The sequence below is a fragment of the Xiphophorus maculatus genome, chromosome 12 (assembly GCF_002775205.1).
Source record: "Xiphophorus maculatus strain JP 163 A chromosome 12, X_maculatus-5.0-male, whole genome shotgun sequence".
In the NCBI taxonomy this organism is placed as follows: domain Eukaryota; kingdom Metazoa; phylum Chordata; class Actinopteri; order Cyprinodontiformes; family Poeciliidae; genus Xiphophorus; species Xiphophorus maculatus.
The window spans coordinates 9,630,795-9,645,080 of NC_036454.1; the positions used below are offsets into that span (position 1 = coordinate 9,630,795).

A 14,286-nucleotide genomic window follows, 5' to 3' on the forward strand; every position below is an offset into this window, starting at 1 on the left:
TTTCACTGGTTTAATTACTGTGTGACCAGCAGAATCAAGAAATCACTCAAACAAAATGTAAACACAACATGAAGTAGACTAAAACCACAGAAAAAAGCAACACACCGTTGCCCAGTCCCAAAATATTTAAAGTCTGGACATAATCGTGGTTAATACGATGGGGTGAACTTTAATAGGCCGTTAAATTCTGCAGAGAGGAATGGCCCAAAATTTCTCCACTGTAATACAAAAGACTTGCAGCAGTTATTGCAAACATTTACTTGTAGTCGTTGCTACCAGCAATTACTTTTTTGACTTAAGATCTGTTTGGTTTGGATGACCTTTTTGCTTAGTAAGTTAAATCAGAATTAGAAAACCACTTTCTACAGACAGATTTTTGTAAAGTTATAACATTTGTTTGATCATTAAGAGAATGGAAGTTTAACCAAAAGGCTAAAACGAAAAACATCTCTAAAAGATTAGATACCTTTCTCAATATGTTCTCATCTTCATTTTGCTTTCCTCTCACTGTAGTGTGCCGAGTAAATTTGCACTGCTGGATCCAGAGTGCATAGTGAACATCCCTGCAGCATGTAATTTCTTTAAGTTTTTAAAACAAATTAATCACCTTGTCCTGTCAGTGATTCAGCCAAATGCGCAGTGAGGCCATGCCATAACACCCTCACATAAATCAAAGCACAAGTGGTTCTGAGTGACTAAATGGCAAAATGACAATGTACTCTGACACCTAAATGAATGACACTTTGCTGCTAATGAATGACAAGGCTAATTGCAGGAACGGCTTGTTGCTCTTTGGTTTAGATAAATACTCCAACAAGAGGAGTGCTTTAATTATCTCCAGCGTGTTTGTGCCGGAGCACCGTCGCCGCTGCTTCACTGGAGATGCCTGCTGAACGAGACAAGCTAATTAAGAGCGATTTCCCCGCTCCCCACTCATTAATAACACAACAGCAATTAAGAGGAGCTAGCGGAACATGGTGCATTGGGTGCTAACAAGATTAGCCTCATGGAGCATTGAGTTTACGATGAATAAAGACACACACACGCACACACATATACACAAAGGAGGAGATGGGAAGGAGATTCATCTGGGAGAGAAATTTATTAAAAGGTGTTACAGGGAAGAAGAGACATGATGAGGATACAAGAAACTGAGAAGATAGTGAAGAGAAATGAGACAATAATTGGACAAGAGGAACAGGCTGAAGAATGACCGAAAGCAAACGAAGTTAAATGGGAAAAGAAGGATGTGGGAAGTGCAAACTAGAAAACAGAATATGATGGAAGACCAAATGTAAAAATGCAAAGAAAAAAAACTGTCCTTCTGATCCAAGCTCTTTTTTCATTTTTCTGTATTTTTCTTCTCATCGCTGAGTGGCCTTTAAATGAACTCTTGCACAAAGGACACTCAGGTTTCTGAGGGCACAGAATAATAAAAGAAGCTAGGAGGAGACTATCCAACTCTGACAGTAACATGGTTTAATGAGAAAACTGACAGTGATAATAAATTCAGAAGCTAAAACAAAAAAAAAACAAGTGGGTAAATATCACACTCAAGCACAAGTCTGGTGATATAACGAAGATGAACAAATCAAGAAACCAATTAAAACAAACACAATGACTCACATGGTCAAGAGGAAAATACTTTTCTTTGCAAAGTTATATTGAAAAGTAAATTTGACCTTAGAGATTGAAGAAGAGGTTAAACATATTTCCAGTTTCAAGGTTTAGTTACTGTTAGATTACCTGACAAGAACAATATTCAGCCTTTTAGTATGTTAGCATAAAATTACTTTTTTGGCATCTTAAGAAAAAATGCAAGGTTCTTAATCTTTTTAATGTCATAAAGATATCATTGGATCATCAGATTTGAAAACTTCTATTAATCCTTTCACCCTGTAATTTTAACTGTAGAAAATAATTTACTGGTTACATTCTATACAGCACAGGAAGAACGTTTTAATATCTTTTAGCCCGTTGTAATGTCTTCAAGGTCCTAATCAAGGCACTTCCAAAGAAAAATGTTTCCATCATTCTAAGCATGTGGCACACCTGTAGAGGGTGGTGAAACTTTTGAACCTTTTGATCCAGGGATGTGTTTTTGTAACCTGTCACTTGCACAAAGGTGCAAACATAACCTGGTGTATGCAATGTGTCTTTACTAAAGGCATAAATGTTTCACAATGAGCAGATTTTGCTTTATCACACTAAACAACCTGAAGAGTTGTAGCAGCACAGACGGATCACAAAGGTCCACCATTGTTTTGTTATGTTGTGTACATTGTGAAAAGTGTGACTGAATGCACAAGCAGAAAATGACATGACCAACTTGATTCATATTGTGTTTCTTAAAAGTTTCGATATGGAGTTAATTGTCAAATCTTTACACTTTACTGTGCTGGCATTTTCACGTAAAGAGGTCAAAGGTCTTACGGGATTAAACACGTTATAGTCTGTTACCTTTGTCTACGATGAATGAAAACGTTTTAATGGGTTTTTGTCAAAATTGCTTGTTTGTTGGCCTGTAAACATTCCTGACATTTATAGAATTACACAGTACTACAGTTCTATGAAGCACTAATATCTTCTTTCAGAGTAACAACTGATTATCTGAGTATGTCAGCCATCTTGGCTCAGGGTTAGTCCTGTGAAATGTTGGCTTTAGGTCAAGACAATATTTGCACTGTTGTCTTGGCTTGCTTTGCATCTGGCATTGCCAGTTTTGCTTTTATTGTGTTAAACTCTATTGCACCTGATTTAAATTTTACATTTACTAACATTTTTCAGTCTCACCACAAGTTTTTCTTGATTGGTTCAAAAGGAAACGGGTACAAATGGATATTGTTGTATGTCACTTTGTTAATAAGACATACAACAATGTATTTCTATTCTGAGAAATGTTTTTCAGAATAGAAAATATCAAAACTGGTTAATATTGAATATAGAAGAGTGAACTTTGCTTTCATGTTCAGCATAAATCATGTCTGTTATCTGTCTTCACACGTAAGAAATTGCGCCATTAAAAATAACTGACTATGTCAAAGATTAATCCTATCAGTGAAAAAAACATTTCTGTAAGTTGAAGGACAGAAAGACAGTCATTTCAAATTAAAAAGAAGCGCTGCGCATTCATAAACTAGCAACCATATCTAATGGAAAGCTGTGACATCTTCTGAACAGTTGAACAGAACAGAAAAACATCAGGACCAAGGGTATATTCAGAAATCTATGATGTTCCTTTTAAAAGCTGCAGAATACTGTATCTATAGAGAACAGCTTCCAAGGCAGCGTGAGCTGAATCTGTGTGGGTCCCTGGCTGCATAAAGAATGTCAGTCACGGTAACTTTTCGTGCTGCATGCATGGAGCTCTTGACATGAGACTCAATCAGCAGCACTAAAGCCTGCCTCTGCCTCCTGTGCCTCTGCCACCCTGCTTTGGAGTAGACTAATCTCCACTGCAGGATGTAGAGGAGCCATTTGATATTGTCTTCCCCGGTGTTTTTCATTATCACAGTCTTACTGCTGCTCGCCGGTGGCATTACCTCGACATTAATGGGCTTGACGGGCCGAGAATCACCACACAATCCTGTCACAACCTCCCATCTCTGCTTTAACTCCCGCTCGCATTTCAAAGCCTCTCTGCTCCTTCTTATCTTTCATCTTCTTTTTTTCTTGCTTTGAGGTGGATCTGCAACAGCATCGTGAACAACATTTCTGGGATTTTTCTTCTGTTTTTTTTAGTTAGGTTTCCTGGCAGAATAGAAAAGGCTGACATTAGAATATGAAGAGCTGGTGACATAGACATAATAACACATAGTTGCTTTGAAGGATTGGAAATTAACAATTGCATGATATGCAAATGTTAAGGAGCTAGTGAAATTACCTTTACGATGGACTTTTTGAGTCATAAACAGATATTTTTCCTGCAAATGACAGCCCAAAGAAGCATGGTTTCTTCTGCATTTGCAGATATAACCGTTTTCATTGCTGTTTGATTGCTATTGATCACTTTACTTCAAGCAGCTCAAATTTTTACTCTGTCTGTGATGTTGTGAAAAAATAGGACACTCCCTATTCAGCTATTATTAAATGTTCAAATATTGATGCTTTTAGTCACCTCCGGAGAAGAAACTGACTTAATTGCACTTAAAGCAAAAGTGTTAACATTATTTTACTCCCTAAGCAACAGATTTCACATAAAATGCATTTTATGTGAAATGTTAGGAAACTGCAATCTTAATAGTAAGTGCTGAAATGTCGCCTCACTTTTGCTGCGAGATATTTGGGGGGGGTTCTTGTTTAAATATCCTGTTTTAAGTCATTCCAGAGCATTTTAGAGCGATGGAGATGACGGCTTGGACTTGGCCCATGAATTTCCATTTGTGAATTCTCAGCCAGCCCTCGGTGGATTTATTGGTATGTTTTCAATCATCATCATGTTGCAGGGTCCAGCTTTGGTTTCTTTTTTTAGAACCAATGTGTCACATTTTCTTTCCTATGATACTCTGTATAATTAATAGAACACATTACATTATTTTGGCCAGGTCCTGCTGTTCTGGTGTCCAAATAATTCAGTTTTCAGACTAATTTATCCAAAGAACATTATTCCAGCAGCATTCTCACAAACTTCAGTCTGACCTTCAGCCGGGTTTCCTCTTTGCAAATGTTTCCTGTTAAAAATTAAACTTGTACAGTTTGTTTCTGATTGCAGAGTCACCTGATATACTGTAGGTCATGTGAGGACAGCATAGGAGACTTTCACTTTTAGCATCTTGCAATCCACTTTTAGGGTGAAGTTGATTTAAAGGCAACACCTGGGCATGTTGACAGTTTGCTTCACTTGTATTTCGAAACATCTAATAATACTCCTTTCATAGACATGTGATGTGGAATGCTGATTTGTGATTCTTTCCATTTCAAGTAGGATTAAAAGTGGGTGAGTCTTAATTAATTCTTTATCAGAAAATACTTTTTTTTACTTCAGTACAAGGTCTTTTCTACATCCTTTTAATTTTTTGTGCATGATTTTTAGTATTGTTCAAATTTGTATTAAATATCTATGTTTCCAGGAACTACAAAAGCAAACAAGCCTTCAATGAGAGTTTATATTTTTCACGATTACAGGTGGTTGGTACGACTGATACGTCTTTGCAGAAAACTTCTTTTTTCATCAAATTACATCTGGAAATTCTATGAATTTTCTCTTGTGCACTCACACTACAATTGTTTCATTTTAATAAAATTTTTTGTGTTTTAATTGAGTGTTCATTGTACGTTTTATCTTTTTAATAAGCTTTCTGTGATTGTTAGGGGGAGTAACAGAATAAAAACCATAGTTTTATTTTAAAAGAAAGGTTCATTATTTTATAACTGCAGAACACCAATAAGCCAAAACTGTTCAGCCTTTAGTCTTTCCTTTAATATTCAAAGAATTATTATTATTATTATTTTTTCATTTTGGGGCAAAGCCACTTTGAATTAAAGGCTGTCTTACAAAAAGGAAATCTTTTTAGATGACATACTCAGTATCCCAACAGCCTTAAAACCTACAGAAATCTGCCAGCAAATCAGCAGACAAGGCATTCATAAGTTCCCCGATGACCAAAACGAGCAAAATGAAAGAATGAGGCTCACAAACACATTTCAGCATACAATTTAGGATAACCGTGACATAAGCTTCAGAATATTTCAGAAAACTAGGATGCAGGATGTTTTTTAACGCAAAGATTTCAGGCATTAAGCGGTATGTGCCTGCAGTGGAACATGTCAGCCGTTCAGCACACAAAGCTTCACACAGCAGGACCAACATCTCTCTCCCTCATGATCCACAGTCAACAGCAGCAGCCAGCCTTTTCTCCCCTGCTTTTGGTATTGATATTTGCTAACAGCCAAAATTACTTTTTGGAAAGCATCATCTGGGATGTTATATAAAATAATAACTGCTGGATCAACTTTACCTTGTGTTTTATTACATCTTAAAATGAAAGTAAGAAAATGGAAACTTTTTTTTTTTCTTACATCTCCTCAGGTCACCGGCTGGAATCAGATAGGAGACAATCTGCCTTCTTTTTTGTGCTTCATCGTGGATTACAATCTCAATCTTTTGTGCTGTGTTATGTTATTTTATACAGTTCTTCCCAGTATAAGAGCCGTTTAGTAAAAATAACAAATCCAACACATTTTACTGCCATACATCAATTTGCACCAGCAGAAAAGCTGTAATTGACTGAGGAACTATGTTTGCTTCTGAAAATGCACATCTCCTGGTATCGCCACAGAAACCTCTGTTAACAGCATGCTTCTGTGTATGGAAAGTGGGTGTATTTGTGTACCAATAGATTGAGAGAAAGCTTTTAATTTTTTTATTTTTTATTTTATAAAACATTGTAAAGCAGGGAGCATATTTCCAGTGAAGGTTATAGTTTCTCCCTCCTGATGAGGACATTTTGTTGCCAGTGGTTGTGAGATAAACACCTCTTCAGTCTGATAATTTGTCATTTTTTCGCTGCATATTGCCATGAAATAAAGAAACAAATTCTACATATAATTTTCATTCAAATCTACCTTTATCAATATTCCTGGTAATATTTTTCTAATGAATCACCTGAACATATAAATGGCTATTTATACTAATACCTTGTTGGATGTGCTTTCATAGGTAATGTTTTTTATATACGACATTATAGGATACAAAAGACTAATTAAATTAAATGGCAGTTTCTCATCTCGTCTGCAGTTTAGAAAAAGTGTTTCTGGACTAACACTTCCACCTAGCGGTTGATTAGTGCAAATACAACTGGTTTCAATCTGTCAGCAGCCAAAAATCCATGGGGTTAGAACTGTTTAATCTACTTGGTAGCCAGATGATATGATTTAAATTGTTGAATGCACAAAAACACAATACCATTTTTTTTTTAAACTAGAGTAAAAATAAGAAGTATATCAAGAGAAACATTAAACATGATAGAAATTAACTGACTAAAACAACATTTGACCTTTGTGGGTAAGTTGTTCTAACCAGTGGTAAATAACATCTAGGGCCTTCCTTTAAGTCCATTTCCTACCCATAGGGGTAATGTATGTAAATGGTGGGTGGGTGGAAACCAGTACAATGATTAATCCATGCTGTAAAATGGTCCTGCTGTTTCCTGGTGTTTATCAGAACAACATTTTGGATAAACTGCAGCTGTCTGGTTAACCCTCAGATACCTCTACAATAATCAAACACACTAAAAATGAAATCATGCACCAGTTGTTTTGTTATGAGCGTGTGAATGTGTGTGTGAATGGGTAAATGAATGTAGTGCAAAACTCTTTGGAGTTCTCTGGACTAAATAAAACACTGTACAAGTACAGGCCATTTAACATTTTTGGGTGTATTGGTAAGGAACCTTTTATGCTAGCAATGTTTTAAGATAGCAAAGACTGAGTTAGTTAGGTATGATCCAATGAGAATACCTAGGTTTTTGTGCATGCTTGATTTTGTTTTCCATTGTCTTTATTATATTTCAATAAATAAGCAAAAACATTTTTATCAATGCTACCTAATGCAGCCTTAAGGATTTTGGAGCAATTATAATTAGAAAGTCAGCAAAGACAATTAATTTAGTCTTAAAGCCATGAAATGAAGAACATTTCCAAAGTACATTTATTGTAATGTAAGTACCAGGACCTAAAATAGTATTAGTCAACAAAAATAAAGCAATCTGCTACATAAAACATACGTAAATAAGACTAATTTGGAATTAGTGGGGTTAGTCCATTGAGAATAATTCATAACCGTTTTCAATACATTAAATTTCAACATTTACTTTGAAAATCTTCCAAAACAAAGTGACAACTTGTGCTTTTAAGTGCTGTTAGTTTACTGGTGCTCTTTGAGGAAACTTCTCATGAAGTCTGCAAGGGCTGCAGTGTCCTCCAGAGTTACAGCGTTGTACAAGGATGCACGCATTCCTCCCACTGACCTGCAGGGGGAGACAAACACTCCTGTTCATGTCTACAAAAAAGTCCCTTAGTCTTTCAGTTAGAGCAGGATGGTAAAATGTAAACGTGGAACAATACGAGGTGCGTGGTTGTGCAACAGACCTGTGTCCTTTCAGTGAAATCATTCCACGCTTGGCTGCACCCTCCAGAAACAACTTCTCCAAAGACTCATCTCCTTCTTTCTTCCCAACACGAAAAGGCACGTTCATGCGGCTCCGACACGCAGCGTCCACAGGACATCTGACCCAGTGGATGACCACACAAATAGTGAGGCTTTATTCTTTGTTACAGAACTATTAGTATTATCTGAGGGTCAACTATATTGGTTATGTGAATAACTAAATTGGAAGTATGAGTTATTACTCTGAAGGCAATTTAGATTGATCGATAGCCTAAAGTTAAAAAATAAAATTGGTCAACTTATTTAGATGTAGTATTTCCAAAGATGGTAAAAGGAAACTTTACCCTCTTTCAAATCTAGGGTTTTTGTCATCTGGACATAAAACGTCCCGGTCTTTGACAGATTTGGGTCAAGTTTAAGTTGGAGAGATGACCTGACTTTTGACCCATGAACACTTTTCATAGTCTACTCAATGAGTGTAAAGTGATCCAATTCTGTGTCTCCAACAAAGGCCCATACCATCACTACTGGTGAAGTGTTTGTGCTGATTTGCTATTTTTGGTTTTCTCCCAAAATAGCGCAGTACATTATGACCAAACACCTCCACTTGTGCAAACTGTGCAAAAACCTGGGAGCATGTGGGTGCTTTTTCTCTCTTAAATCACATGGAACCAAAAGAAAAGTACTTCGAAACCTGTCAGCAGAGTTATTGTAGAGTAACGGGTTGTGTCCGAGACCAGTGACGTGAAACTTCTGTGCTAAATTTTACAACAGTTTAACAAGTTCACTCTGAAAGCATTAGCCTCGTCTCTTCCAGGTTTTTTTTGCAACACGTAGTATTTTAAGTTACTTTTCTGAAGCTTTAGTACTCACACATAAAAACCATTTGAAGAGTTGATGATGTCATAAATCATGGAGGACTTCTGCTTGTTGAGTGTTTCCATGGCAGCGCTACCTCCGTTATTCTTGATCCACTCCAGAACCAGACCCATGATGTAGATGCTGAAGCCAATAAACAGGATTTGAAACAAATAAAAAAAACAATCTACTCTTGCTCTTCTGTTTATTGACAAAATGCTAAACATCTTAAGACAAAAAGAGTGAACGTAAATCTCTCTCTCACTCCATCTGCATTGTTCTCAATAAAGGTTTCTGACTGTGCAGCAAAAACATTTTGGTTAGCTCTCTATTGTTTTAAGTGAGCTTCAGCTAAACTTGTGAGCTACTCTGTGTGAATGATACGTCCTCATGCCGTAAACAGAAAAGTATGTACCTAAAACATGGAGGAGTGTTGTAGAGGGAGTTCATGTCAGCCTGCACCTTGTAGTCCAGCACAATGGGGCACTCCTTTAGGGCGTGGCCCAGCAGGTCTTCTCGCACGATGACCACTGTAACGCCGGCGCAACCTACGTTCTTCTGGGCGCCAGCAAAAATGAGCCCAAACTACACATTGCCAGTATGAGGAAGGTGTGTTAGATCACAACCACTTGAAACATGAGAAATGTTTTCATCAATGTCTAAGAGGCGAGTGTGGAAAGGGAGAAACAAGTAAAATTTATTTTGCTGTCACCTTTGATACATCTACGGGCCGTGACAGGAAGTTGGAGGACATGTCGCTGACAAGGACCACGCCGTTGGTTTCAGGCGTGAAGTTGTACTCCACACCGTGGACCGTCTCGTTGCAGCAGTAGTACACGTACGATGCGGATGGGTTCAGGGTCCAGCTGCTGGGGTCGGGAATTTCTGGAAGAAGCACAAAGAAAACAAAATGAAAGCTAAATTAATAATTATTCAAAGTAGAGGCTTAATTCTTTAAATACTAATAGAGTAAATAAATGTGTCAAAAGTGAAATGTAATATTTAATAAATAAAAATAAACTAAAGCAAAAATGGTCCAAAAAGGAAATGTGAATATCCCAAACTCCAGGTGTATATATGATTTACTTCAATAAAATTGATCAAATATAAAATTTGGTTCAGCTAATCTTTTTCCATCTTATGAAACTTTGACCACTGTGTTCTACAAATATGTAACTATTCTTATTCCAGACTCTTGGCTTTTCTTTCAGTTTCTATATCAACTTTGTTAAAATGTTATATTAATCCATAAAGTGCCCACAAGTCATTTTTAAACTATTTTCTAGAATTTCTACATGATTTTTAACTTATCGAGTTGAGCATCAATGTTTTATTTGGAGAACTCTGGCTGACTCCTGTTATATTGCTATATTTGTAAAATAAATAAATTTCACAATGAGAAAGATTATTTATACACACAGTTCTTTTAAAAACTTTGCAGAATAAACAAATTTTAAGTCATTAAAATAATCTTGTTTATTCATCTTCATTACTTTTTTAAATGACGTCTTAGGTATTATTTAATGTTTCTCAGTTTTTTCCTTTCATACATCTTGCTTTTTGTATCCTGATCAACTGAATCTGACTATATCATGTTAGAAATTAGGTTAAATTACACTATGTGTAAGCAAATCTGATTAAATGACTGGATTGTGCCAGAATGAATTAGAAAAACTCAATTTGGACTGAATTGGACTCGGCATAACTTTGTAAAGCGCCCCTTCATACCTTTTTTTAAAATAATTAAATATTTATTTCATTAATTAAATATGTATTTAATTCAGTTTAAATTAATATTTCTGCTGACATAATGATGATTCAAAAGTACTTTTAAGGTTTCCAAGTACTACTGTACAAAAAGTCCCTGTGAAAACTCAAAAGAGACACAACCATGTTGAACAAGCAGCTTCATTCCAGAGTCTTTCACTGGTAGTTGGGTCTATTGATGATTACGCAATATGCTGGAACAGCTGCCAGATTCTTCTGAGGCTCTTTCCGGATGCAGCCTGAATCACAATGACCCACTTCTAAGATCTGGAGATATTCTTTTAAACTACTTTTTCTTTTGGAAAAAAAATCAACTTCTGTGCTCAGATGACGACATCATGAAACATTGCCATGCACACGTACTCGTGTAACTGTCCAGTTTCGGGTGGATGATGTTGACTTTGCCATATTTCTCTGCTTCTTTTGCAGCTTTAGCTGACCACGTGCCGGTCACCAGGTAGTCGGCGCACCTGTCCTCTTTTAGACCTATCAGGTTGAGGGGAACGCCACTGAACTGTCCAGAGCCCCCGCCCTGCAGAAACAACACCTTGTAGTTGTTTGGGATATCTCTGTGGAGACAGAAGTCACTGTGTTACGACGGCCACGCCAAGCCAAGGTCAGGTTTACGCACAAACAAGCAGAAGCTCATGTTATACCGAAATGTAAAAAAATTTTTTTTTTATAAATGATCACTATTACTATTACAGTATTATAATTTGTTTTACATATATATTTAAGATTGAGTCCTAACATCATTTTTAAGTCAACATTCCACAGTTTTTCAGACTAAAATATCCAGCGTTTGAAAATTTTTCGTGGAGAAAAAAAAATAAATCAGTACAAACTTAATGGATATTTGAACAAAAGGCAAGTTTTACAAACTGAAAAATGGATGAATGGATGGACAGATCAATGGATGGAATACTAAAAATTTCACTTACAACAATTCTCGAAGCAGACTCTCTGACTTGTTGATGATTTTGTTGAAATCTGCTGATCGATGGCTCATCTCTGATTTAAGGAATAAAACGCAGCACGTTAAATATTCTTCTCAATAATATTCACACCAGATTCCAGACATATTCTGATCCCAAATCAGTTTCCCTACCCACCAAGAACACTGATCCCAAGGCCACCGTAGCTAAGAAGCTCCTTCTGAGCTTGAAGCAGCACCTGCAACACATCGCAGATAAAGCATCTCTTCATTACTAATATTGATCAGTGTTTCACAGATTTGAAAAATGTTTTGCAAGAATAACGTTTGAACAGCTGGAAAAACAGTTAAATGTAAATCTGTACTCAGGAGGTTTGGTATTTGTCAGAAAACAACCAGAATAGGTTGATTTCAATGAAACATGTTTGCCATGCGGTTAAAATTAATCTTTACTGTGGGAAATAATTTCCATTTGGCTAAAATAAATACCCTTAGCTTCAAAAATCAACAGGAATATAGCTAAAAGCAAATGTTAAAACTGATTTTATTATCCAACATAAATCTGAACAAAATTAACTCTTGTTTCTTATTGTTGTTGTTTTTTGTTTGTTTGTTTGTTTGTTTGTTTTTAGCTAAAGGAAATATAAAGTATTGGTTATTTTTGTAGTTATTGGAGTGACATTTGAAATTATAGTTTTGACACCATCATAGCCACTACACTTTACAATCATTCAACATTTTGTGTTAAAAATAATGAGCTTATTGTAAACTTTGCTTGCCGCTTTCCGTTAATCGAACATTTAAAGATTTTAATGATGCATGAATAAAAAATGTTCACCTGCAAATTTATGAGTGAGGGAAAATCTGAACCTGATGAAGGTAAATGACGGACCTACTCCAACACCTCATATTTTCCTTAATACTGGATTTGAAACAGTGCTCACCTGTTTCCTGATGACTTGGAGAGTCATTGTTTAACACTACTCACCAAATGTTTAATTTAGCAGAAATAAATTTATATCTTTAAAGCTATCCTTCCAAATAGTTACATGTAGATCAGGGGTGTCAAACTCCAGTCCTCAAGGGCCGGTGTCCTGCAGTTTTTAGATGTGCCACAGGTACAAAACACTGGAATGAAATGACTTAATTGCCTCCTCCTTGTGTAGATCAGTTCTCCAGAGCCTTGCTAATGACCTAATTATTCCATTCAGGTGTGGTGCAGCAGAGGCACATCTAAAAGTTGCAGGACAGCGGCCCTCGAGGACTGGAGTTTGACACCCCTGATGTAGATCATTGTCTATCTCTATATCTAATCATCAAGATTAACGCCCAGCATTCAGATTTCTTTAACTTTATCTATTAATTCATCTGTCTTCACAGGTCTAGATCAATATACCTCTCTCTATAAATGTTTTTTTATATTTTAAACTAATCAGAAAACTGCAGTTGTTGGGTAAGTCTGTGCTGTGATTTCTTCTTCTGAACAAGCTGTTTTTTCTGCCATCTAGAGGTTGGATGTTATAACTGCAGGTGAAAGGCAATAGAAGAAGCGGGTTTCCACATGAATGAATGAAGGCTGATGCAACTCAGCAAGCAGTTTTCAGTCTGATGAGCTGCCACCATCTGCTAGGCTCTAAAACCAACAACCAGTTTTCACGCATAACTGCTCAACGAGACGGGAAAAATGACCCATTTCACATGGAAAAATGAAGTACCCTGAGTTAAGACACGCGATTTAAAGACGAGGTTAAACGCTGCAACATAAACAAAAAAAAAAGAAAACATTTGCAAGGGTGCATCAGCAAAATAAAATCATGTTTCAACACAGATAGTCAAAAAGATCTTTACGAACAAGGCAGAAATCTATGCAAACTAGCTTGGAATTTTTGGCAGATTTTCGAGACACATGCAAGCAAAGAAAACGAGCAGCTGCAAACTTACAGACTGAGGTAGTTTGGCAGGTCCAGCTCCAAAGTTGATGATTTGTTTCCCGTCCATGATGTAAAGAAGCTGCAGATGAGGGATGTTGCTTCAGTTGGTCTTCGCGGTGCTGCGAGTTACGGAGCTTCGCCAGACTGTCACCGCTTGTGTAAAGTGAGGCGTTCAGGGGAATCTAGTAAAGTTCCAAACTGCATCTGCTACCTACAGAAGTCGTAAGAAATGTAAACCTGATGTATTTGTAGCAGTGTTTTTACAAAGATACATCCGCTTTAAACGTATGATTATATATGTTCTTAATCTTGTACATGCTAGCACTGAATTTCACAGAAGGTTTTGCAAGTTAAGCGCAAGAACAGTAAAAAAACAGACAGAACAAAAAGAAAAAAAACAACTATTTAAAGTACTGTTAGTGAAATAAAGTAGAGTTGATCAAATAAAATCTGAACAAATTCTGATTTATATACTTGGCCGGTTTTTGTTGAGTCACTCTGAACTTTCAACATCCCCGAGCCAAATGAAGATCAGATCACACCTTTAATTTGTGGCGGGTGTACGATAAGCCGCAGTTGTGAAGTTAAACGAGTTCTTCTTGTAATAATCTTTTACATAATCTTAACGATCAGTTAAGAGACAAAAATCCACTCTTGTGCAAAAACCATCTGGAAAGTGGACCACCCTG

At 36.6% G+C, this 14,286-nt stretch overlaps 1 protein-coding gene across 1 annotated transcript; it reads right to left on the reverse strand.

The window, feature by feature from the left end:
* Nucleotides 1–7,627: 7,627 nt before the first annotated feature.
* psat1 (phosphoserine aminotransferase 1) lies at nt 7,628–13,808 on the reverse strand. The gene is made up of 9 exons (XM_005800969.2): nt 13,608–13,808; nt 11,845–11,905; nt 11,674–11,743; nt 11,096–11,301; nt 9,678–9,850; nt 9,381–9,550; nt 8,981–9,109; nt 8,089–8,226; nt 7,628–7,967 (listed from the first exon to the last, which is right to left on the reverse strand). Exons 1-9 carry the CDS (start codon nt 13,662–13,664, stop codon nt 7,865–7,867), a joined length of 1,107 nt encoding a protein of 368 aa, XP_005801026.1. The 5' UTR covers nt 13,665–13,808; the 3' UTR covers nt 7,628–7,864.
* Between the last annotated feature and the right edge of the window lie 478 nt (nt 13,809–14,286).